General features: G+C 39.5%; 2 protein-coding genes across 2 annotated transcripts in view; one reads left to right on the top strand and one right to left on the bottom strand.

The window, feature by feature from the left end:
• Positions 1-25,167, top strand: part of LOC123370220 (glycine N-acyltransferase-like protein 3) — a 327,798-nt gene that overhangs the window by 272,891 nt on the left and 29,740 nt on the right. The gene's annotated exons all lie outside the window — the stretch shown is intronic.
• The window catches only part of LOC123370219 (carnitine O-palmitoyltransferase 1, liver isoform-like), a 49,119-nt gene that overhangs the window by 8,984 nt on the left and 14,968 nt on the right, over positions 1-25,167 (bottom strand). The window contains exons 5-11 of the mRNA XM_045016558.1: positions 24,909-24,993; positions 21,256-21,451; positions 12,649-12,837; positions 11,477-11,582; positions 7,077-7,193; positions 4,756-4,890; positions 1,115-1,267 (exon numbers count right to left, since the gene is read on the bottom strand). Coding sequence (XP_044872493.1) covers positions 1,115-1,267; positions 4,756-4,890; positions 7,077-7,193; positions 11,477-11,582; positions 12,649-12,837; positions 21,256-21,451; positions 24,909-24,993 — 981 coding nt within the window. The remainder of the gene's footprint in view (positions 1-1,114; positions 1,268-4,755; positions 4,891-7,076; positions 7,194-11,476; positions 11,583-12,648; positions 12,838-21,255; positions 21,452-24,908; positions 24,994-25,167) is intronic.

Raw genomic sequence — 25,167 nt, 5'->3', positions numbered from 1 at the left:
CAATGATCATACACGTGATTAATCTTTTATGGAATGAAGCAGCAAAGAATTTGTCATCTATGAGAAAGCAAATGCAATACTGCACCATTTTTGCATGTCTAGACCTTACAAACCCAAACTATGTAATAAGGTTCTTTAATGTCATTAAAGAAGATCAGTGGCTCTCAACCTAAATGTGTTACATGGGCCGCAGGATGAGAACCACAGCGCCCACCCCACTAACCCCCCCACAGACCTCTATGCCCAGTGCCCCCTGCCCAGAGACTCCTCCACAGAGTGGGACCAAGAGTGCCATGTGTGGGGTGAGGCAGCTGGAGCTGGGACCTGGACCCTGCCACGCATGGGGTCAGGCAACCGTGTCTGGTTTTTTTTTAAGCACACAGCTGGGCTGCTAGCTGGGCTAGCTGGGCTGAGAATCACTGATCAAGATAATACTCTCTTCTGTTAGTGTGATAATCCATAACATTTACATATCTCCACACACACATTGTTTCCTAAGAAAACATTAACTTCAAAGACTGATATTTTACAGTGACTTCATCTTACAAGTACTGTGATCTAGAGAAAAATTAAAAGCCTAACTCCACTGCCTTTATCACTATCAATCATTCCTTTTTTCCAATACCTGTCACATTTCTTTGAACCACTGCTGACAGTTACTACTCTACAAAAATAGTTTTCTGCAAGTTGTGTCTTTGTAGCTTATCTAGTCTCCTATAAAGCTGAATACTAAGGGAAGATCTACACTACAGATTTGCAGCTGTGCCACTGTAGTGCTTCTGGTGAAGACTTAACACTTAACTCCACCTCTGCAAGAGGCAGTAGCTATATCGTCAGGAGAAGCTCTTCCTCCAGTACTTAGATCAGTATAACTGCATCACTCAGGGGTATGAATTATTCATACCCCTGAGCAACATAGTTACACCGCAGTAATTTTGTTGTGTAGACCAGGGCTAAATTAGCATTCAATAACATATTTCAAAATGCCAGGGTAACCAGCTCAATCTCACATTTTCCTTAGAACTACACATTTTAACATAAAATTATAATAACTAATCTTTTGTTTACTTGATGAAGCTGCATTACTGGATAGCAATGAAGAAAGGTTACTTCCTTCCTTAAGGAAAGGAGACTCAACACCAAGGTATTTGGATACCACATAAAGGCAGAACAGATGGCGGTCAATGCCTGCACCAGTCATGGCAAGGCGATACAAGTGCTGGTGTTTATCAGCAGCAATCCTGAGTAGTTTACACCTCTTTTCATTCTAAAGAATAATAATAAAAAAGAAAACACCAAGGGAAAAAAAAGACAAAGTATTTAAATTGGGAAATCAAAATTACAGTGACTGGTCTCAACCTGCAGTACTAAAAGCCAAGTACAAGACAAAGTATGCATCAAAAACCAGCTATGAGGAACTACCACCACCATCAGGAAAGAAACTTTGAAGTGATGTGGGATTGATTTTTTTTTAATCCAACTTTTCTAGTTTTAACATATTTCAATTTCTAGAGTTAGCATATATGTCAATAGTTTATGGTAGAAAACTGTGTGATATAACTCACTGAATCAGGTACAGCATGAGATATGATTACAATACTAGCCCTATGAAGTTTGCCTCTTCATTATGCATCTAATCAAATCAAGCTTCCTGGGAGATCATAGATCAAAAAAATCTAATCTTACTGTTTTTGTATTACTCTGCTTAGGCAGCTATAAAAAGCAGGTCTGACAGAACTGATGAAAGAACTGGGAGCTTAACAGCTATTTTAAGAGGCTGATAGATAGTGCAGTCAATGGCAAGAGAAGATTTTAGTTACTAAATAAAACACTCATTTTCTAGATAGTCAAGCATATTCTGTCAGATTATTTCATACACCCAGTGTGCTATCTCACTATGATAATTTGTCACTTCTTCCCTAGCCCTCTCCCATCACAGCATGGTGTACTATGCGCATAGGGTATTAGACAGCCTACTTGGTTTGGCATAAGAAGCTGGTAATACTTCTCCTGTTAGTTATTTGAGATAATGATAGCATTCAATAGAGGAAGGGGAAGAGTGGCAAAGAGAGGGACAGAGGAACAAGGGTGGCTGGAAAGGCACACAGGGGGATGCAGGAAGAAAAACAGAAAGAAAAGGAAAAGTAGCAGAGATCAGGAAAAATGGGGAGGAAAAAAAATCAAACAGAGAAATAAAGAAAGGAAAAAAGTATTCTAGTAGAAACAGCATCCTGTCAGAGGCTGAAGTACTGCCTTCAGAAAAGCCCATTCATGACTTGGAGAAGTCGTAAGTGATTGAGATGGTTGAATCATCTGACCTACTGTAATAAAAAAACCTTGGCTATAACCTTTACGTTTAATATGTTTGGCCAAATAATAGGACATTGTCACAGAACTTTCTGAAATGAGCCCTGGCCCAGACTTTCAAATCTAGGCACCTAAAGAAAGATCTTCATAGATGCTGTGCACCTACAGTTTCCAGTGACTTTCTGGCATGGCATTCAGTAAGTTCACAGGGTGAAAAGCACTTTTCATACCGCATGAATAAAAACAATTCTAAAAATTAAGTTTGAATTCTAGGTCTGATTTTCAGTATTGCTAGCACTCCAACTGAAGTCCATGGGAGCTGTGAGTGCTCAGCACATCTGAAAATCAGGTAAGTAATTTCCAAGCTCATCGAAAGCACCAGCTATCTTGTGAAATGTGACATATTGTAGTACTTTACATTACCAGTCTGAGAGCACCAAGTAAGAGATCATAGGGAAAAGTAACCATTTCAACTGTGAATTTTTGTTTAAAACTACATAATATGAGGAAGTTGCAAAGATGGTATTTAACATGATGTTAACTGGACTCACTCAATGGTGGTGTCACAAAGGTGTCTTCAGCAATATGCCTACTTGTAGTTGTAAACTCAAAAGTGACAATTTCAACTGACGTCATTCGGCCTATACGTCTCCTCATTTCGACCTTTCACACTGTTGGACTGAGCAGTATGTGGGCAATTCTTGCGTAAAATGAACATGTTTTCTGTTATCTTAATACAGTATGTTCACAAGACATTGACCTGCACAGCTGTAAAACAGGACTTTACCCTACCAACTGTGCAGTAGTAGCAGAACTATCTGCTTCTGCAAAGTTGAGAGATATTCTGCAGTGTAGAGATATTCACAGTCAAGAAAACTTTTACTTAGACTGTATTCCATTTACCTTTTAACTGTTTAGGTTTTCCCATGACATTTACTTATTAAACATCTATGTAAAAAAGCCACACAACCTTCCCCCCCACAACCTTTTACCCATAACAAGGCTCGGAGTTCTCTTGCTCAGTCTCACAGTGAGGTCGTAATGCTACATTTGTGACTTTGCAGTTATTTGCAACAGACTAGCAAAAATACTGAGTGGTAAGGAAGGAAACCTTTAGACTGAACAGTTTACATTTCTACAGCATCTTGAACACTCTGGGCTCTTTATGGCTTTATTTTCCTGCTCTATGCTCCTTTAGAAATGGTGACTAATAACTATATGACAAGCTACGTTCAAGTAAAAAGTATTAATGTTGCTTCTGATTCTAATCAAGAAATTCTGGGTAAATAAGAATCAGCACAAAACTGAGCCATAAAATGTTAACACGTTCAAACGTTTAAAGAAAAAGTTCTGCAAGCTTTTTTTAATATACAATCAGAGTGGAGATGAACAGCAGCTGCATAATTCATGATAAAAGCCAGGAGAAGAGCCACACTACAGTTCAGTATTTTCTTCTATGTCTATGTTAGCTAGAGTGTTTTATTGGTATTATCAGAAGATGTCATCCAGAAATGTTTGTGTGGCCTTGTCAGCATTCATACTATTACAACCACTACCAAATATTTATTCCTTAAAGTAAAACACAAACATAGCTAGCACAGTACTTTGCATAACAGAAAATTACCTTGCAATAGCATTAATTTGCTCAGTTTCTCCTAAGAAGAGAACACATTTTTGCTTAAAAATGATAATTGATTTATATTTGTGAAAATCTTGAGTTGCAAAGAAAAGGGTCACTTTTTGTTTTTGAGTTACTGCAGTTCTCTTTTTATGTAACAATTCAGAAATCCTGCTGCCATTAAATGATAGAGAAGTACAGATCATCGGTAGTCTGCATTTAAGCCTTGTCTATACTACAAATGCTTTGCTGGTGTAGCTATGCAGGCAGAGTCCCCTATTGGATATGCAGTATATGCGAACACAAGGAGTTTTAATGTTGGCATGACACCACCACATCCCCAAACCTTAGCTATGCTGACAAAAGTACACTTTCAGCATAGCTGTGTCTACACTGGGGGTTTTACTGGCGTAGCTATGTCAGATAGAGGGTATTGTTTTTTCAACCCCCTGACCAACATAGCTATGCATACGAAACTTTGCAGTGTAGATACAAACTTAGATATTTATTCCTCAGTAGGGAAAGAAAGATATAGTAGTTTCTAAGCATTTAAAACCTATTATCAGGGATTTGGAGCAATCAAATTTTTGAATAGCTCTGCTCCAGCTCCAGGCAAAAACCTACTGGTCCATGCTCCAGCTCTGGGCTCTGCTCCAAAGCCGTGCCTATTATGGAGTTTATTTGCATAGTTAATGTTATTTCCGGGTTGGTAGACAATGTAGTAAAGCAATCTAGTGTACTGTCACAGGAAGTCTGTGTTTATTACCAGATACTTATATATGTACACAAAACTGATGAGAATTTATCATGAATTGCTGCAATGAACTTACATTTTGGGTTGGATCTTCCATGGCTTGAACATAATTGCACGATTCGGTAGTACATGAGCGCACTGTTTCTGTCCTGCCTTCTCTGAACAGGCGGGTCATAGAGGCTCCATATGTTAAACAAAATTTTCCCATGTCCTTGGAGACAAAAACAAAGATTGAAACATCTACTCAGACTAAACCTGGTGTTATAAAGCAGCAGATCAAGGCAAGCATAAAGAAACTAATAAAAAAAACACACCATAAATTAAACTGACCAAAGTATTTATCCATTCATCCTAAAACTTGAAACACAGTCTGTACCTAAAGCCTATGAAAACAAAATTGGCTCAACAACTACTTGCCAAAATTTCCAATAAAAGCAACCAAAAGCCTAACAAAAACTATCCCACACTTTTTTTTCCCTTCACAATCCTTTATAGCTTGACAGGGCCTGATCCAAAGCCCATTTGAACAGTCAATGGAGAGGTTCCTACATATTACTGTACGTGGGCACATTACAGCCCATGCACTGATTTTAAAATTTACCAAGGAAGTTACACAATTAATATGTATCAGTAACTTTCTGGTTAAAATACAAATCAGGACAGGTGTGCAAGCCTTCTAATGAAGGCTGCAAGTAATAATGACATGAACTATTGCTCAGGGTGGTTGCCTGACAAGGGGCATTCATGGATACTTTCAGAATTCAGGATGAGAAAATTAGCTGCAGTAGTGAGAAAACCTAAATTTTTATGATCACGTTAAAAAGAGATTCCATCTACAACAGCATCAGAAAAATGGAGTGCAAATACCTTAAACTGAGAAAAAGCTACCAAGCAAAGTCAACAACAGGAATGGAGAATCTTTCTGACACAGAAATGCATACTACAGACAGAGGATTAACCAAAGTCCAAATATCTATGAACGCTACTGGAGTAACCAAACATATATGATTAAAAAACGTTTAAGTACATTTGTATGGTTTAGGATAACAGATGTTACATATGAAAAAATACCTACTAGATAATCAAATCCATTTCCTTTAACTGCAGGACTTCTGTAAATAGATCACTAATTAAGCAGCAAACAATCTGTGTGTGTGTCATAGAAATGACCTTTGGAATCATGAATTTCCAGCTAGCAGACCATTTAGAGCCTGATCTAACTCCCACTGAAGTCAAAGGGAATGTCTCCACTGACTTTAGTAGACGTTGGATTGAAGCCTAAGCATCTTAGATGTCTGTATATTTTTAGCCATGGTACGGCTTAATTATATACATTTTATGACATTCTGTAAGTAACCAGATGCTGTTGGTTCTGCACAAAGGCATCAGGGCTTATTTTGGCTTTCTTGATTAACCCTTTTCCAAAAGTATCAAAGGGAAAAGAATAAAAGTCCACATCATCTGCTAGAGATTTCGCAGTGCACAGGGACCTCTCAATCACTTCTTGGCACTAAGAACAGCAAAACGTTTTTTTAAATACATACATAATACAAAATGGCACTGTTTCTTTAAGAAAAATGACAAAAAGCTCATTCATATATTTTATTTATAGCTAAATAATATATTCTGCTCCCCGCCTTAAATAAATAGCTAAAAAGATCTGACCAGAAAGATATTTAAACTCTCATATGCTAAAAACATGCTTCCAGGAATCCAGAAAAATTGTTCTGATTTTCATATTCTGAGATGTTTTCTAAGTCACTAGAGCTTAAATAGTATTATATGATTACATTTATAAAGGCTTCTGGTTCCTCGGGCCCCACGTAAAATACACGAAAGGAAAGAAGGGAAAATGTTCCATTGTCTGCAGACACCCCTATTCAACTGACTTACATTCACAGTTTTATGTATTAGTGAGTAATTAAAAATGCAAGATTACTGTGTAACAACATGTATTTTAAGTAAGCCATAAATGGACAATTGCTTATATTACACAGCAAACAAGTGCTCTGGAGCATAAGTTGAATGAAATAATGAAATCTTAGTGATACAAGAGTGCTGCTATTAAATCTTTGAAAAATTATGGATGGCCATTTTTCAATGCTGATATGCACAAATTAGCAAGTGCAACCTAGTTAAGGTCCTACTAGTAATCTGAACAAAAAAATTGAACAGTTTTGAAGGAAAGCCTTTATTAAAAGTCCTCTCAGTTTAAGAAACCAGATGTTGTGGTTGTCTTTTATTCCAAGGCTCCTCATGTGAAACATATAGTTGAACCTCTGAAAAGGCTCAAATGAACTGAAGCATAGTGGGGCAAGTTATCTTCTCTGTAAGGTAACTACTGACTAACAGATAAGTAAAATGAACTCAAGAACTTAGCTGTGGTTTTGCACTCACTTCTTCTGGGATTTCCCACTGTAGTCTGGGGGGGAAAGGAATATTTTGATTGATGTCTCCTTTGCAATGACCATCCTCTGTATAGCCCAGTTGAAGGCAATCAGAAGACATAACATTCTGTAAAGAACAAGACATATGTAACTACATGTATTATACAATAACGAGTTGCATATTATAGAGTTCAAATGCATTTCATTTTGGAGTTAGGCTAAGTCAAGTCCATTTTCAATCTACAGAAATATTAGTTACTAGATTCAGAACACAAAACAGTATCTGCAGACATATGTTCATGAATGCACTGAACATTCAATTTCTCTCTCTAGTATTTAGACCAGACGTGCAGCTCTGGTGTAGAAGTTTTCTTAAAGTGCCATCACAATGGATATGTTTATTTTAAACCAGAACCTTGCATTAACAAAAGCAGAAACTGAGCTATTTGGATATTAGCCTGATCCTCGATAAGAGCTGCCTCTTGGTTTATAAAATAAAGGCTTGTAAAAATATCTAGATAATAAATACATGAATGCTGCCTCTTGCTTTTTTATGTTTATTGTAAGCACTTTTTATAGACTGCTAGTATTCATGGTAGAAATATTTGATTTCTTAAATGAACAGAAACAGTTTTAACGTAAAAATGGGAGTTCCACAGTATGTCTTACCACAAATGCAATAAAGACCTTTTCCATAAATTTGTGTAGGTCTCAGCAGCAGCTGTACAGTAAACTAGACTAGAGAAGAAAGTGACTATCCCACTGATGTCTACATACTCCTTCTCAAGGGACTCCAAGTTGATATTTGAATCTGCTCAACACAGTGGTAGCACACTGAGTACAGAACAGGGCATCTTTGTATCAAACCTGTTATTCCATGCATACCTTCAACCTTTTGCTTCTTACTGAGTTTCTCCACTGGACAAACAGAACATGCCAACCACTTGGTACACAACTGGTACTTAGAATCTAATCATTAATTTACTATATCTGTAGGTATAATCAGCTAGCAGTAGTTAATCCTTTAGAAAATTAAACCAAATTCAATTTATTCTTAGGCTTCTAAGATACTAGCAAGAAGTTGTTTCTCCACCCTAAAAGTGCCTATATTAAGGAAAGGAGATAAACAAATAATAGTCAGTGCTTCCCTAAAACAAGAATTAGAAGAATTTTTCCTCTCTAGTGATTGAATAGAAAAGCGAATCAGAATTAGACTCTTGGGGGCAATCTCAGCCCCAGAATCCCTTTGCAATTTCTAATTAGAGACAACAGAAAAACTACTAGGCTTTTAGATGAGGATATTCCCTGCTGAAATATTAAAAACTACTAGCTAAAACCAAATGAAAAAGACAAATCACTTTGGACAAATGTATAACAGACAAATGTAAAATAAAGTTGAAATGGTCTCCAGAGCAACCAATTTACCCTTTTTGTTCTGGTTTTGAGAGCTGTTAGAGTGAATAAGGGTGGATATATGCTTAAACTCTAAAAGGTGAAAAGATCAAACAATGTTTTGGGGCAATGAACGGTGTTGACAATGAAATAAAACAGATGGGGCCAGGAGACAGAGAAACAGATGGGCATTTAAAAAAGGGGGGGCACTCTTCACTCCACTCACTGAAAGTATACATAACAATGAACAACCTGAACATGTCAATCTGCAGCCCTGTCAATGAATGGTTTAGAAGAGTGTTCAGCCTTGATACTATGCTTCCTCAAATTCTTCACAATCACAATTTCATAAAAAGCACAAAAAGTCAGAACTTCAGAAATATGCACACAGGTTAAGTGAAATGTAGACAGATTATAAACCTTTGTGCACAACTACATGTGCAAATAAAGATAACTTCCTGTTATCTACCTTTGTAACTTGAGTTCTTTGAGGTGTGTGGTCCCTATCTGTAGTCCACTGTAGGGAAGCACATTGAGACCTGAAAATTCTTGCAAGCAGTGTCTGCTGGTCCACGCCAGTGCCCTGATCGCCTCTTACTCTGCACAGAGGGTATGTTCAAGGTTTGATGTCATCCACATAGCAAGCTGTGAGATGAAGCGCATCCAGGTTTGGATATTTGACTGCCGTTCTCCTGAGTCAAGAGATCTGAGAGGACCGAATGCTGACAGCTTTGGGACAACTTTTGCAATAGACTTGGAAACCAGAATTCTCCAGGCCACTCAGAGGTGTTGAGGATGACTTATGCCCTGTCCAGTCGCCTGTAGAACCTGAGTTAGTAGCAGAATGGGAGGGAAGAGCATAGCTGAAGTGATCTGTCCAAAGTAGTAGGAGAACATTGCCTCTGGAGTGCTTTCCCTGAGCTCCCCTGGAGTAATATACTGCATTTCCTATTTGCCTTAGAAGCAAACAGGTCCCAAGTGGGGTTTCTCCTCGAGTGAAGATGCTGTTCACTAGTGAATTGTGTAGCTCTCACTTGGGATTGATGGTGAAATACCTGCTGAGGCTGCCTACCAGTGAGTTCTGGATTCATGCACAGTACACTGCTGATAGCATGATATGGTTTTTGATAAAATCAGTTCCATAAGGTGACTGCTTCTGTACCCGGGGAATGGATCTCACTCCTCCCTGGTTGTTTATGTAGAATATGATTGTTATATTTTCTGACACTATGAATAAATGGTGAGACTGGATGAATGGTAGAAATGCTTTGCAAGCCTCTCAGACTGCCTGGAGTTCCAGGAGATTTATATGCATTCTGATTTCTTGGGGCATCCAAGTGTCCGGCACCACATTACTGTCCACATAGGCTCCCCCGCCTAGCAGAGAGGCATCCAGAATTATTGTCTTGTTGGGTGTAAGGGATAGGAAAGGAACCCACACAGACTTGTCCAGGATTTTTCCATCAAGTTAGTGAGGCCCTAACTCTGATGTTCACGTTATGCTTGCTTGGTATATATTTGGAGCCCAGCCCACAGGCAATGTAGGTGGAGTCTGACAAATGGCATGACAGAAGAACATGATGCTATACACCCCAAGAGAAAAAGGGAAATCTGAACCAACGTTCAAGGGTTGTGCATGATCTGATCTATCAAGTTGTTCATGGCGTGAGACAAGCCCTTGCCCGGATTTAGTCTAGACTTGTAGCTATAAATTCTATAACCTGCTTTTGTATCAGGATAGACTTTTCCATGTTTACATAGACTCCTAGGGATAACAGATGAAGCAGTGATGAGGCTGATGCATGCCCTTCCCGCAAAAAGCCAGTCATCTAAATATGAGACAACGGCAAAGCCACTATGTCTGAACTGTGCTACTACTACTAGAAATAGAAACCCTTTCTTTGATGTTGAAGAGGCACCCACTCTATCACTCCCCATTGGAGGAGGGATTCTACACCCTGGAGGAGGATCTCCTTGTGAGAATGGTCCCTGAAGAGGTATAGGGAAGGAGATTTTGGAGAGGGTATGGACAGAAATGTGATGATATAGCTGGAATGGATGATATTCATCACCCTCTTGTCTGTTATTACACTCCAGCTGTGGGAAAAGACTGCTGGATGACCAAGTATATGCAAAGATTGGATGAAAATGGCATCAGTAGTGGTTCACAACTCTCAATCATCCCATCAAAAATATCTATTGGCGGGGGGAGAAGGGGGAAGGTTGGGTCAGTGTGGAAGGTCCAGGGTACCGTGACTTTTTGCATCCTCTGTCATGCTCCTTGCTGACTCTGGATGATGTACAGGAGAAAGGGAGAAGGTGTCTCAGCCCAAGTCTGATTGGGTCCAAATAACCTTTTCTATGACCTGCCTTTTAAGGTGGAATTGCAGCACCTGTCAGGTTCTGCTAGGGATGGAGCAACAGATATTGCACCTCGTGGAGATATGTGCTTCTCTAAGGCAGCACTGGTGGTCATTTCTGACCAAGAAAGAGTGAGGGCAAGAGAGACAGTTTTGAAGCCTGGTGCTCTGGGCATAATCTAATTTCTGTACCAGGAGGCAGATGGGTTCCCAGGGAAGAGGGAGGAGAATCTAACTAAATTAATAAAACTAAACACTACCACTAAAGATAAAACTTTGAAATAGTTGTATGTTTGAAGTCTGGAAAAAAGGAGACACTCCAGACCCTAGGAGGTTCTGACACAGACCATATGGCAGTAAGAAGGAAGTGGAGAGGCAGTAGGTCCACCGTACCCCTTATACTCTTGGTGCAAAGCATGAGGAGAGCAAAGGTGCAGGTGCAAATCAACGGACACTGGTTGGAAAAATTTTCTGGTTTCAGGCATATGGAACACATGCGTACCCACATGAAATACTATGAACTCACAATCTCAAACACACAACTTTCTTAGTAGGCGTAGCTTTAAACAAACTTTAGCCTCAGGATTCACAAAACAGAACCAACCAAGATGAGATAATCCTTTCTATTACCTTACTTGCCAGCTATAGAAACACTCACCTCCCAAAGGTGTCCAACAATAGGAGCATCTGCCCAAGAATGCTCTGTGTTCAGGCCCATTTTGCCATTCTTGAACACTACAAGAGTGAATGTTTTGTCAAACCATCTAAAATTAAAAAAAAAAAAAGTTTTTTTGGATGTTTAAAAGTTTTCATTCAAAGTGACACTGTGTTGAATCTCTCTCATTCAATTAGATACACCAGCACACAATTCCAGGTGACGAATAGAAGAGAAAAGATTTAAAAACATGCTACAGAAATAACCAGCCTATAAATTCACTGGGCCAAATGCCCTAGAAGCAAAAACAGGTGCAACTCCACCCAAGCTAAGAGTTAAACAAGTTGATGTCTTCTGTGAATTTTGCCTATCAAGTGAATTTGGTAATGCTAGATTATAATTTACAACTGTGTATTAGGATTTGTATTTAAAAACTATATAATAATAAATAAAGGCACTTAACCATTTTACATCTGTCTGATATTCCAGATATTGAAAATTTTTAAGTTTTCAAATAGACCAAGTGCATTTATTTTTAACTAAAAGAAAATATGAAATTTTAAAGTTTTCTTTGGGGCAAAACATCATCACAAACGTAAATGTTGCTTGTTATGGTTATTCACGAACTTCAGTGTGACTATGACACTATAGCTGGCTGTGAATTATGAAATGTAAGACACAGGTACATATGATGCTTAAAAAACATGGGGAAAAAGTGACTGATTTAAGTAGCAGATTGAACAAAAACATTACTATGGTAAAATAATAAATAACGAGTTGATTGCCAGATGACCAAAACCCACAAGAGTCTGCAGTGCAATTTAAAGGATACACACAAAAGGTAAACACCACACTACATTACACATGAACCAGAATCCTCTTCAGTAAAGTAACGTGAGTAAGTGGCACTGTTCCCACCTAAGAACATAAGAACAGCCACACTGGGTCAAATCAAAGGTCGATCTAGCCCAGTATCCTGTCTTCCAACAATGGCCAATGCCAGGTGCCCCAGAGGGAATGAACAGAACAGGAAATCATCAAGTGATCCATCCCCTGTCACCCATTCCCAGCTTCTGGAAAACAAAGGATATGGACACCATCCTTGCCCATCCTGGCTAATAGCCACCTGCTCATTGTGACTAAGTGGCACTGTTCCCACCTGCTCATTGCTATACCTGTCATAACAACTGCCATGCAGCAGAGACTTTGCATATGTATCCATTGAAGTCACTGGATCCTCTTTCCTGTAGCCCTGCTCAGTTTCATCCAAAGTCACAAAGAAAGCTGCTTTTTCCACAGCATCCAAGGACTGCTTGTTCTTTCCATGTCCAAAATAGGCCTGACGAGCCTTAGCCCAGGGTACTCTGCAGCAAGAATTTCAATTTATGGTCATATTATGTAAATTGGTCAGTGTTTTACTACCTTTAAGAGCACAGTATGATTCTATAGGGCAATTTACTTTTTAACAGATTTAAATGTCCTTTGGCTTTCACCCTGCGCCTAATGAATTTATACTAGCAGTAACAGGCGAGGATATTGCTACAGATATTCTTGAATCAGAGTCCTGGGATGAAAAAGGAATTACTACAGTACCATCAGAGGCCAACTCAAGTAGTAGTACACAGGCAGGAAATTTGGTTTTCAGGAATTAAACATGTGTCTGGTACACAAAATGCATACTACACATTTTGCACATTTACAGCCTAACAAAGCACAACTTCTTGATGTATCTCTGTGGAAAGTCACATGCACACTAGAAATTAGATATAAAAGGTCACAAAACAAATCTACAGGTGCTCAAATACTATGACAAAGGAGACCAATGTAAGAACCTGGATAGATCCACACGTTCAGCTTAAAACTATGCTAATGAAATGGTTATGTCTGAGATTTCAACTTATAACGGTCTGACTATCTGAAATCCGAGTCCAAGAACTGCAACTCAATTCTCTTGTATGCAGATGGCTAGATTTTTGGAGTCAAACATGTACAATTGCTCATATATATATTTGTGTAAGTGTGAAAGTGTAAGAGTTTGTGTGTGTGTGTGTGTATATATTTGTATAATTTATAGACTATAGATACCCAAAATGTGTGTTATAATATAAATAAGACTGTACTCTCCAAATGAAAGGTTTTCATATACTATGCTACTGAATTGTACATTTAACATACATTACATTTTACCATTAAGATGTGCATTTGAAACCAAAAACCTGAAAAAAGAAGTGAACAGTTTAAAAATAAGGAACCATTGAGCTTTCATGTATTTGTTTTCCAAATCTTCCAGAAACAAGGGGACAAATTGATCTCTGATGTAAGGCTACTCAATTCAGTGAAGTTGTAATAGGGATAAATTCAGTCAACACAATCAGATTCTACTTTCTCAATTAGATATGCATAAATTAGGTTGGAGTAACACCGCTAAAGTTAAGAGAGACATTCTGGATTTACACTAGTGTAACAGCAGAATCTGACAAAGTGTCTTGATTTTAAAATTTGATAATTTTAGTAGGTATGGTAATGCCCCAGAAAATAGATTTATACAAATGTTCATTAGCCGTCAAATATTGTTCAATTAAACACTTATTGAGTCACTTTTGTTTCACACTCAAAGCAAGCTTCTCAAACTCCAAATAGGCAGAAAGGGTGCATGAAGGTGTGGAAGCAGGGAAAGCTTCAATAAGGATTTGAAGGGGATTTTAATGCGTGTCAGTCAGTTAGCAAGAGTCAGGCCATACTGTAACCCTAATGACGTGAGACTTGTAGGAGCAAAGATAGTGCGAGGCGACAGGACAAGAACTGTGTACAAAGTTATTACGACCTTGCAATCACTAACCAAAATGCAGGCTTGCTTTTCTTAAGAGAGAGACAAATAAGATAAGCCTTTCTGCTATGTATAAACAAAATGTATTTGTTGCTTTTTACTGTCTCCATGATTGCTAGAAATTGTCTGTAACAAAGGTATAAAGGCTTGATGTAATTGTTTACCAGTTGAGAGACCTGTCCAGGACTGGGGCGACCCTGTGTCCTATGGCACTCTCTCCCTCCATTGTAATTACTGGAGAAATAATAAAGTATTTGATTTTGCTGCACCCAAACAAAAAACGAGAACTGAGTTTTTCTTCGACAATTTGGGGGCTCGTCCGGGATGGCAACGCCCACGGACCCACAGACGGCTACTACGGATCATTCCCCTTCGAACCCCATGGCGCCACATGAGAGGTATGAGACCTTTTGAAATCTCTATTGGGGTATCGGAGGAGGACTTTCCGTGAGGACGTCTGTCTCTGTTGGGCTCACGCCATCTGAACTTATTGACTGTGCAGCAGGATCAGATGCAAAGTGGTATTGGGGAGAGGCCCCAATAAGGTTAGTTTATAGCAGTACTGGGAACTGCTGAGTTGGCCAAGGAAATGCATAAGGTAATGCATAAGGTAATGCATAGGTAAATGCATTAGAATGCACCGGTGCTGAGGGGTTTTTACCGCCTCAAGAGGGGTTGTCATACCGCCTCATGGTATTGGTCCGGACCAGGTAAAGATGCATCATGGTTTAAAAAAAAAAAAAATTAAAAAGAGATAAGGTTAAAAAAGGGTTAACAAAAAAAGGAAGAAAAGAGGCCTTGGTGTGTGTGTGTGTACACCAGTGTGAGTGATCGTTATCGGAAGACGCCCAGAGTACCCTGTGAAGCGGAAGCTAATGATCAGGACTGCTCTAACGCAAGCCCGGTAACTAGTGGATCTTTAGGAGATCCGACCCACGGTGGGCTGACTCAGCCTGGCATAGTCCGGCGAGGAAGCTGCCTGGGTCTAGGAGTGTGTGAACCCATCTTCCCTCCCCTTTCCCTTCTGTGTGGGCTACTGACAATCTGTTCGTCTCACTGGATGCAATTAGAGTACGCGGCGCCGTCTCCCAGAGACTAGCCGACGCTCTTTGCTGAAGGGTGGTGTAGGAGAGTAGTAGTCTTCCTTGTGAGTCTCTCCTGTGTGAGTGCCCTGTAGGGAAAGATCCTTAGTTTCTGAGCCGCTAGTGCGGACAGGGCACCCTCTCTCTCTGTGTAAGGGGAAAATGGGTAAGGGACTGTCTAAACATTCCACCTTACCCCCTAAGGGTACCCCAGCATATTACATGTACATACATTATGGTCCTAAAACCTGCAGGTATTTAGCGAATTGGAATCTTCACACGCGTGAAAAGCCATCTAAACAATGCCCATTAGAAGGTACCTTCAATCTAGATAAGATCATATATCTCAGAGGAGCTTTTAATTACCAAAGAAAAGCCTCTGACACAGTGTGAGCAATTTGTCTAGGAACGGGTTAATTTGAAATTCAGCTTAGCCCAGAGATAAAGGGGAAGTTGTTTTGTGTTCAAGGTCAAGAATCAGTGCGGACTATGCGAAGTGCAAAAAAAACCTGCTTTCAGCCCCAGCTGCTTGTGGAAAATAGAGACAGGGGCAACCCAAAGGCAGTACAAGTTACAGAACTGAGATTGCATTTGCAAAGCTTAACGGTTCAGTGAGATCCAACAGTTTTTGCAACCTCGAAGCCGGACAGGCAGCTGACCTGAACTGGAATCTCTGAAAGAGACGCCGCAGGAGACTCCAGGGTGTAAAAGAACACCCATCCCAAGAGCAGAAGCATGTTGGAAATTCTGGACAAGCTGTATACAGGATAATCTCCCGTCCACCTATTTCCCTTCTCTGAACGTTATACACAGACGTGGCCAGTCTGGATGTGTGTAAGTATTAAAGTGGCTTAAGGCTTGGGGCATTCATATTTTTCCTGTGTGAGGTGGGAGCATTCCCAACACTCTCCATTGTTGTTTTATTATTTTTAATGAAGCTTTAAAATTTGATTATATGCAGTGTCAGTCTGATCACCTGACATGAGGGATAAATTAGTAACAGGAATTTGTCACAGTTTGGTGAGCAATTATGTCTGGGGGAGCCCTGCAGAATTTACACCATCTATCTGTTTTACCCTTGTCATTTTATGTTTGCTTTGTTTGGTATGGTTGGTGTTATATGATAAGGATTGTATGGTTAAAGGTGAGCCCTAATAGAATAAGGAAACACTATCTAGTTTTGGCTCTGTTCTGTTTAACCGGTTACTGTTGTTTTTCTGCTCTGTTCATTTGGGCGTTAGGTGTGTGGGCGGAACTGAACTTCTCGTTCGTTATTCCTCAGAGTGGAAGCCATGTGTGCGATGAAGCTCTGAGGTTGTATTGAGATCCTACTGCCCCCCTTGTAACGGACAATGTAATAGAAGTAGAAAAATCTGGCTTAGACTGTAATTTTCTCTGCTTTCTGTGTAATTTTCTTTTCTGTTTAAGTGTCAGCAGACAAATGGGTGGGTCTCTGGGTAGACCCCCAAAGGGGTTTGGATTATGTGTTAAGTACATGGCCTTTACCCAATGGCCATGTATTTTTGCCCAGGTGGCAAGCCTTACTAGGGAGGACTCGGGTAGTCTTGTAAGTAAAAATGTTTTAGGGAAAAGACCAGAAGGGTGGGGGCTAGTTGTGAAGCCCACCCTCCTAGCTGAACTGGTAGTGGCACAAGTTGTGCCTAGGATAGGGACGGCTCAGCGAGAAAAAAAGGATCGGGCCCAGGCGGGCAGGCAACAGACAGAGAGATTGGAAAACACGTTGGAAACTTTTGAGGGTGTAGTGGAAAGAAGGAGTAAGTGAATATGAGCATGAGAATTTCAAATACTCAGAAGGATATTTGGAATGGTGATTTGAATTGGTAAAGTGGCTCTTGGAAGGGAGTTGCTGGAGGGAACAGCAGTTGAACTTTGTAAAAATGCTAAAGAGAACAGTTTTTTGGTGTCTTTGACATGTTTGTAAATAAATTCAGGCAAATAAATTTATTAGATTGTAATAATTTGGCTGTGACCAATTTTGTTGAATTAGCTGACAAATGGATATAGTGCTATGTAATTAAAATTGTATTAGGCTCTAATGGCACTGTAAGAGGTGATGTTTTCTGTCAGTGTTTAAAAGCAGGAGTTAAAAGTAAAAAAAGCAAGCCAGAAAGCATCTGTGTTAATGCAAATTAACTAACTGATAAGGTAGAGGCCGCTGAACCAGGGCTGTCTAAGAAACACATACGAGATAATATGGGGTAGTTCCCCTGTTTTGCCTAAAATCAACAAGGGTATTTGTATATTTTAAGCAATGATTGACTGCCCAGAAGGGGTAGACCTCTGTTTTTGTCTTTCAGATAATCAAAGAAAACTAATGCCAGCTGAACAACATTCAACGTACCTTGATTTACTGGCACAGTAAAAAATTATGTTGTGTGTTCTATGTTCTGTCTTGTGGTGTTTGTCTCGTGGCCAGAATTGTTGTTTAATATTTTCATGGGATGGTCTGATTTCAACTCAAGCGGAAGTGTTGGCTTGAAATGCAGATACTTGTTTTGTTCAACTTAGAATACAAAGTGTTTGGTTACATCAGAAAAATGTGATATACTAAAGTCTAATACATTTTCTTAAGTAAGAAAAAGAAATTTCATTGGCCAAATCTTTTAATTTAGAATGGTTATTAAAATTTGCATACTAACAGTCTGCAGGAAAGCAGATGTCAAGACTGTTGTGAAATTTTGCTTAAAGATTTTGTGCCACGTTTTGGCATCCCTGTGAGTATCAACAGTGATCGTGGAACTCATTTTACTGGACAGATTGTAAAGGAGTTATGTGCAGCTCACTGCCCTCACCACCCACAGTCTGCTGGGACAGTGGAACGCCAGAACGGGATTTTAAAAAATAAACTGGCCAAGATTTGTGCTGAAACAAACTTAAAGTGGCCAGATGCCCTTCCTTTGGCACTGATGAGTATGAGAGCCATTCCCAATCGAAAGACTGGACTCAGCCCTCATGCAATTTTGACAGGACGCCCAATGTGACTACCAGCTGCACCCCCACTAACCCCAGCTCAGATGGACATTCATTTGATGGATAACATAATGCTTAAGTATTGCCAGGCACTAATGAAATGTGTTAAGTCTTTTTATACACAGGTGAAGGAAGCACTACCGAAGGATCCTGTGCAACCTTGCCACTCCTTGAAACCAGGAGACTGGCTCTACATAAAGATCCATCAACGAAAGACTGCCTTGGCTCCACGCTGGAATGGCCCTTTCCAAGTCCTGCTGTCTACCAACACCGGTGTGAAGTGCCAAGGACTGACTGCCTGGACCCAGGATTCTCACTGCAAAAAGACCCCTCCACATCAGAAGAATTTTCCTACTGATGCTTAGCCTATTCTTCTTCTAGCTCTACTGTGCTTCTGGACAGCAGGGAAAAAGGACAAGGTGACGTACTGGCAACCTCTCCCTTGTCCACTGACAGACCAACTGTGCCTTTAGACTTTTCAAGAAGAAGCAAAGCCATTACAGGGTGATATGTGCTGGCAACCTCTCCCCTGTAGGATGCTAAACCACAATTGTTTTGGGAAAGAAGAAGAAACACTCACTCCACTGACATTGCCAAAGTCCAGGAATTCCTGCCTAAAAAGGACATTGAGAACTGACCCTGGTGAAGAAACAAAGTATTGTACACTGGCAGGAAGAAATTGATGGGACCCATGCTTGGGGATGTGGTATTAATTGGATTTTGGGGTTTGATCTACAGGCTGCGCCCTGTGTTTTGGATAAATCCTTCAGGATGTATTGCCCTCCCTAATTGGATTTTAAATGACATTGCCCTTATCAGGTTTTCAAATCGCTTCTACATACCCGGATTGCTCACAAGGGGCTGCCATTAGATTAGCACAACAGAGGGCCTGGGTTATTTCCTCTGGAAAGAAAGAGAACTGAGCAGATCCCTGTGGGCTAGGGCCAATATCTTAAAAGCCAAGAACATGATAAGAAATTGGGCCAACTGGAACAGGCTACTAGCCTTATTCTTGAAACTCAGCTATCTTAAGTACAGGCTGGAGTTGGTGAGTTACATATCATTTCCACCCTTAGTTCTATGACCCAGAAGTTACTGACAGAGATGGTATTGAATATCACTGAGGCTGGGAAGGCATTGCAGTGGGATCTAGACCAGACTTGGCCCACTGCCCTTACAGACGCATCAGGAGTACCATCTGATCTGTGGTCATGGAGACATACTTGGACACTTTCTGAATGGAAGTGTGGACATTCACAGTGCTCCTTCCAAGCATATGGACCGGTTAGGGTGGGTGTGGGCTCCCACATACCGAATCCTGCTGGGTCCATGGGGAGGATGCCTGTGGGACTGTAATTGTTTACCGAGACATCTGGGAAATTAGACCACCTGGTATATCCAACTGCTTTCTAGACAGTACCCATAGAATAACACCTGACATTTGGATAAGAATAGAGAGTCAATGGACATTTTGGCCGTTAGAACCACCACAGCTCAGTGTATCTGTAAACTGAAGCCAGGGGAAGTTGTCACTGTTTATGACAATATTTGTTGAGAGGGTGGAGGTCAAGGAACTACCCTGATGGGACACCCACTTTTTTTTAAGCTAATGATAGCTATGTGTACGTTGATGCCACCACTTTACAAGATATACATATTAATCTTACCACTGCTGCAGGCAATCATATCATTTCCTGGCCTGCAGATAGAATGTTGCAAGTAGCTCTCAGATTTCAGGTATATTTTAATTGGACTAGAGTAGTGCCTGATCGGTTTCAAAATTTGCTTTCATTATTACCAGAGGTTCGAAGAATCTCTGAATTGCAAGGGCAAATTCATATGCTTCGGAATATATATATCATGCTGAACAGAATGCCTTTTATACAGCTTATAGAGTGTCTACTTTATGTATTAAGTATGATGTATTGTGCTTTGTGACCAAAACTGTACAACAACCCCATTATTTTATTCCTATGGGAATGTTATTGTTTGTAGTGTTGTTAGTTAGTTTAGGATTATGTTGTTGTTGTAAAAGACGTAATGATAGTAATAATACCTTTCATGTTCATGCTAATCATGCATTGTCATTACATCCCATGCAAACCCCTAAGGTTAACATATCTGCTGTAGAATCTGAAATCCATGGTTTAATGCGAATTGAGATTTGGAATATTTGTTGTACTAGAAGTACAAAAGGGGGGAGTGTGGAAGCAGGGAAAGCTTCAATAAGGATTTGAAGGGGATTTTAATGCGTGTCAGTCAGTTAGCAAGAGTCAGGCCATACTGTAACCCTAATGACGTGAGACTTGTAGGAGCAAAGATAGTGCGAGGCGACAGGACAAGAACTGTGTACAAAGTTATTACGACCTTGCAATCACTAACCAAAATGCAGGCTTGCTTTTCTTAAGAGAGAGACAAATAAGATAAGCCTTTCTGCTATGTATAAACAAAATGTATTTGTTGCTTTTTACTGTCTCCATGATTGCTAGAAATTGTCTGTAACAAAGGTATAAAGGCTTGATGTAATTGTTTACCAGTTGAGAGACCTGTCCAGGACTGGGGCGACCCTGTGTCCTATGGCACTCTCTCCCTCCATTGTAATTACTGGAGAAATAATAAAGTATTTGATTTTGCTGCACCCAAACAAAAAGCGAGAACTGAGTTTTTCTTCGACAAAGGTGACTGGTCACTGCCAAGTTACTTCTAACTCAAACCAGGAAGGGTTCAACAGTTGTTTCACATGACAGTGATATGCAACAGCACAGATTATGGAATAATCAACTAACCGCAGACAGTAAGGTTCAGAAGCTGGCACCGAGTCTGGCATCTTTAAACAACTATCTTCAAATATCAGAAAAGTTACTGCTTAAAAAAATTCATACCTATCTCCTGCAGTAAGAGCTGCTAACTTCTCTTCTCCAGCTTGAGGTTCTGAACTGTCATCTAGAATTCTTTGCATCTGCTGTTCAATTTCCCGAAGCTTCAACAGTCTACCATCATGATATAGCCAGACTTTGAAATAACAGCCCTTATGATACACGACAATGTGTCTGCTGTCCTTCATGTGCTGGATAGTGTCTAAAATCGGAATCAAAGGTTTGAAAGCAACCTTAGGTCATGTGATGTTAGGATGCAAACAATCAGATACCAAATGTTTAACTCTAAAGCGCATATGCTTACCATAAAATACAATTGTGTCTAAGCACACTTGTTTACAAAATATTAAATCCCACATTTTCATTTGATTTATAACATTGGCGACCCATTTTATTATCGGAAATTTAGCAAGAAAATACTGCTACACAAAATAGCCAAACAAAACCCTAAATTTTATAATAATTTCATATATACATAATGCAAACACATTCTAACTTGGGTGCCAATGTTAAGCAACTAAGAAAGTGACCTGAGTTCCAGTTCTGTGATATGGTCAGGAAATCAGTGCAGGACGGGCGGGTGTAAAAGTGGCTTTACATCACCCAGGCTCTTCAGGACTGCCCTAACTTATGCCTGTAGCCCACAATCACATCTGTTCTGGCAGCTGGGAATGGGTGGAGTCAGCAATGCTACCACCGCATCCCTCAGATGGGGGCTATGAAAAGGGTAGTGACGTAAGGAACACACTGACACTCAGGGATTCAACTCTATATTTGGGGATTCTTATCTGGCCACAGTACACTAGTTTTATGGCTCCTTTGTGCTTTTACAAAGGGACCACACCTCTTGACTGAGAATCAGGACCCTGCTTTTCCAGTGGTTCCAATTGCCCCCAGCTTCCACTATTTCAATAAGAATTTCAGGTGCTACACACCTCTCATGATGAGATCACTTATTTAGGTGCCTAAATATAGATTTAGGTGCCTAAAAAGTATGAAAAGATTAGCATATTACATAAATAACTTTCCATAAACATTTGTTCTATTACTAGAAGAATAACGTTATTTCTGTACATCTGTAATGTTTGAAGAAAATTGCAGGGGTTTCCTACGGTGGTGGGGGTGGACTGACCAGATGATCTCACTGGTCTTTTCTACCTCTGAGGTCTCATATAAACAGTTCTCTGTTGTCATAATATTTTTAAAAAATTTCTCTTACAACTAAACATAATGTAACTGTTTAATGGATACTGTACTGAGATAATTAAGGTTTCATCACTGGCAATGTGGAAGTGAAATACATATTTTTAAAACATAAAATTCCTGTATTTTAAGGCTGTTATATAAATTATTTAAGATACCATGCCAGTCATTATTGAAAATAGAAATTAATCCCTTCAAGATGCAGAAAAACTGATTTCAGTAAACATTGTGCAAAATGAGAACAAAGCCAACACATTACATGCATTATTCATAGAAAACTGAAATAATTTATTTTTAATAGAAAAATGAAAAACATGCTGAAACTGAAAAGAGCAAACGGGACATGAAACAATGATTAAGGGAAAGTGATTAATTATTTTATGAAGATGACAGAAGATTTTCATATAAAATACTTTAAGTTTGCTGCCTGGAGCAGCAGAAAAATTAGGGTGCAACTGTAGTGGTTTTCAAATGTAAAGAATTTACTTTAACTGTAATTTGTTACAACAACAGTATGTCAATTTTATATCATATTTCTGCAAAGCTCAATGCACAGAAAGTATATGAACCAGTTACACATAGCGTTCTTACACTCAGTATCAAGGCCTATTTCTTTTCAGAGTATTCCAAGTAATTATAGTACAAACCCTGAACTTGCCTACAGGTCAGAGCCTATTCCTCCAAGCCTCTCTATGACCAGACCACTCTTCAGGCACTGAGAGGATATGAAGTGGGGATCAGTGCCATAGTCTTGCTTTCTTCCTTGCTCATTTTGGGGCAACATGTACCCGAGAAGCAGACAAAAAGAGCAGTCTCTGTGGTCCCTGGACCTTTTGAAGGTCCTTCCCTTGGAAGGCTTCTTTTTCCTTTCCCTCCTTCTATGCCTTAGTCAGGGACATCCTGGCTCCAAGTGAGAACTAACAACTACTGGTGTGAAATGTATTTCCATTGGTTCTGAGAAGATTCAACCAAGCTCTCATCTGATTCCCATGTGTAATAAGATTCTTATCAAAGCATCAGCTATGATCATCCAAGGTTCTACTTGACATAGGGGAGGGATAGCTCAGTGGTTTGAGCATTGGCCTGCTAAACCCAGGGTTGAGTTCAATCCTTGAGGGGGCCATTTAGGGAATGGGGGTAAAAATCTGTCTAGGGATTGGTCCTGCTTTGAGCAGAGGGCTGGACTAGATGACCTCCTGAGATTCCTGACAGTCTGATTCTATAGGTTCTCACTGAGGATACTTGATGGCTTAAATACTCCTAACAAATCTCTCCACAAAGGAGAATTGGCATGTTTTTGTTAAGACTTTTGTTTTAAAACAAAAAGCTATCTGCTTCTGAATCCAGTTTCTTTGGTTTTTTTCCTGAACAGAAGTAATTGTTTTATTCAGCATGAATCATTACACCTTGTGTTTGTGACACCACAATCCACCATCACAGAAGTTTATATCACACTCACCATTGGGACTTCACTGCAGGATTAAGTAACAGAAGATGGGCTGCAGGATATAATTTTAAGAAATGGCAGGAAACATTTTTAAAAATGCCAAAGTGTGTAAAATATATGTACTCTTGTATGTTCGCTAGGATGCTCTCTTTTGTAGCAATTTGTAATTGCTGGTGGAAGATGAGATTAATAACCTTAGCAGTTCAACTCTCATGTGAAGACACTTTAGGGGATAAGAACATAGCTCTAGTTTCCAAGTCTACTTGATCCACAGTTTCCCAGATTAACAAGGGTACCAACTGCAAGAGTGTTTTTTTGTAATACAGTCACATACCATCAACCCATTTCATATAGCCCAGTGATTTGTACTAGTGATGAAAGGTTTCATATCCCTTTGCTAGTCCCCAGAACTACCTGTATGTATAAATCTCTTATGAATGCAGACCTGGAATACAACATACACAATTTAAATAATAGTGTCTTACTTTCTAGCCACTCCGCTTTCTCTGTGTCTAAAGATTTTAACTACACCTATTTACTATGTCCTATTTATATTGCTCCACCATTAGAGTGACTTGTGTTTGAAGAGTGCTCAAACCTTTTACAATTATTTAAACCTCACGATTTCTGTAAGGTAGGTGAATAATTTTTTTCCCTACAGGTAAACTAAGCACAGGAAAGGGAACTGCCTAGTGTCACACAATAAGTGGCAGACACAGAACAAATTGCAGGAGTAGACTCCCTGCTCCATTTTAACCAGTAGACACTCCCTTTATTATATTGACAAGCCTTCACAACGCTGTGGAAGTAGTTCATAACTTTGAAGAATTGAGCTCTTACTTATTTTAAAAAGCAATATAATTATCTTAGAGCATGTTACGGAGAAATCACAGTTTGGATAAAAAGTGTCATTACTATAGGTGATTTCAACCATGACATCTCTTACTATGTACAAAGAAGGTTAAGATGCAAGTAGGGGCTAAAAACACTGACAGGACTAAAACTGTACCTGTCTCTATGCCTGGTATACGACTAGTGTTGAACATACGTTCATACTGAGAAGAGCACATTGGGATGGTATTTTGAATCATAAGCTGAAAGGAAAAAAGGAAAGTCAAAAACAAAATAAAAAGATTTCAAACGATTGTGAGATCTCACAGAGAATGGAACTCTCATGGAGGTAAAAACGTAGATAAAAACCAAAAGGACCTTAAGGAACAGAATAGAGAAAAAGTAAATATGAAATAACAAGGCAGTTAACAGTTTCC

Source organism: Mauremys mutica, chromosome 4 (genome assembly GCF_020497125.1).
Source record: "Mauremys mutica isolate MM-2020 ecotype Southern chromosome 4, ASM2049712v1, whole genome shotgun sequence".
In the NCBI taxonomy this organism is placed as follows: domain Eukaryota; kingdom Metazoa; phylum Chordata; order Testudines; family Geoemydidae; genus Mauremys; species Mauremys mutica.
Note: the sequence above shows the minus strand (reverse complement) of the source record. Positions and strands in the feature narration are given on the sequence as shown.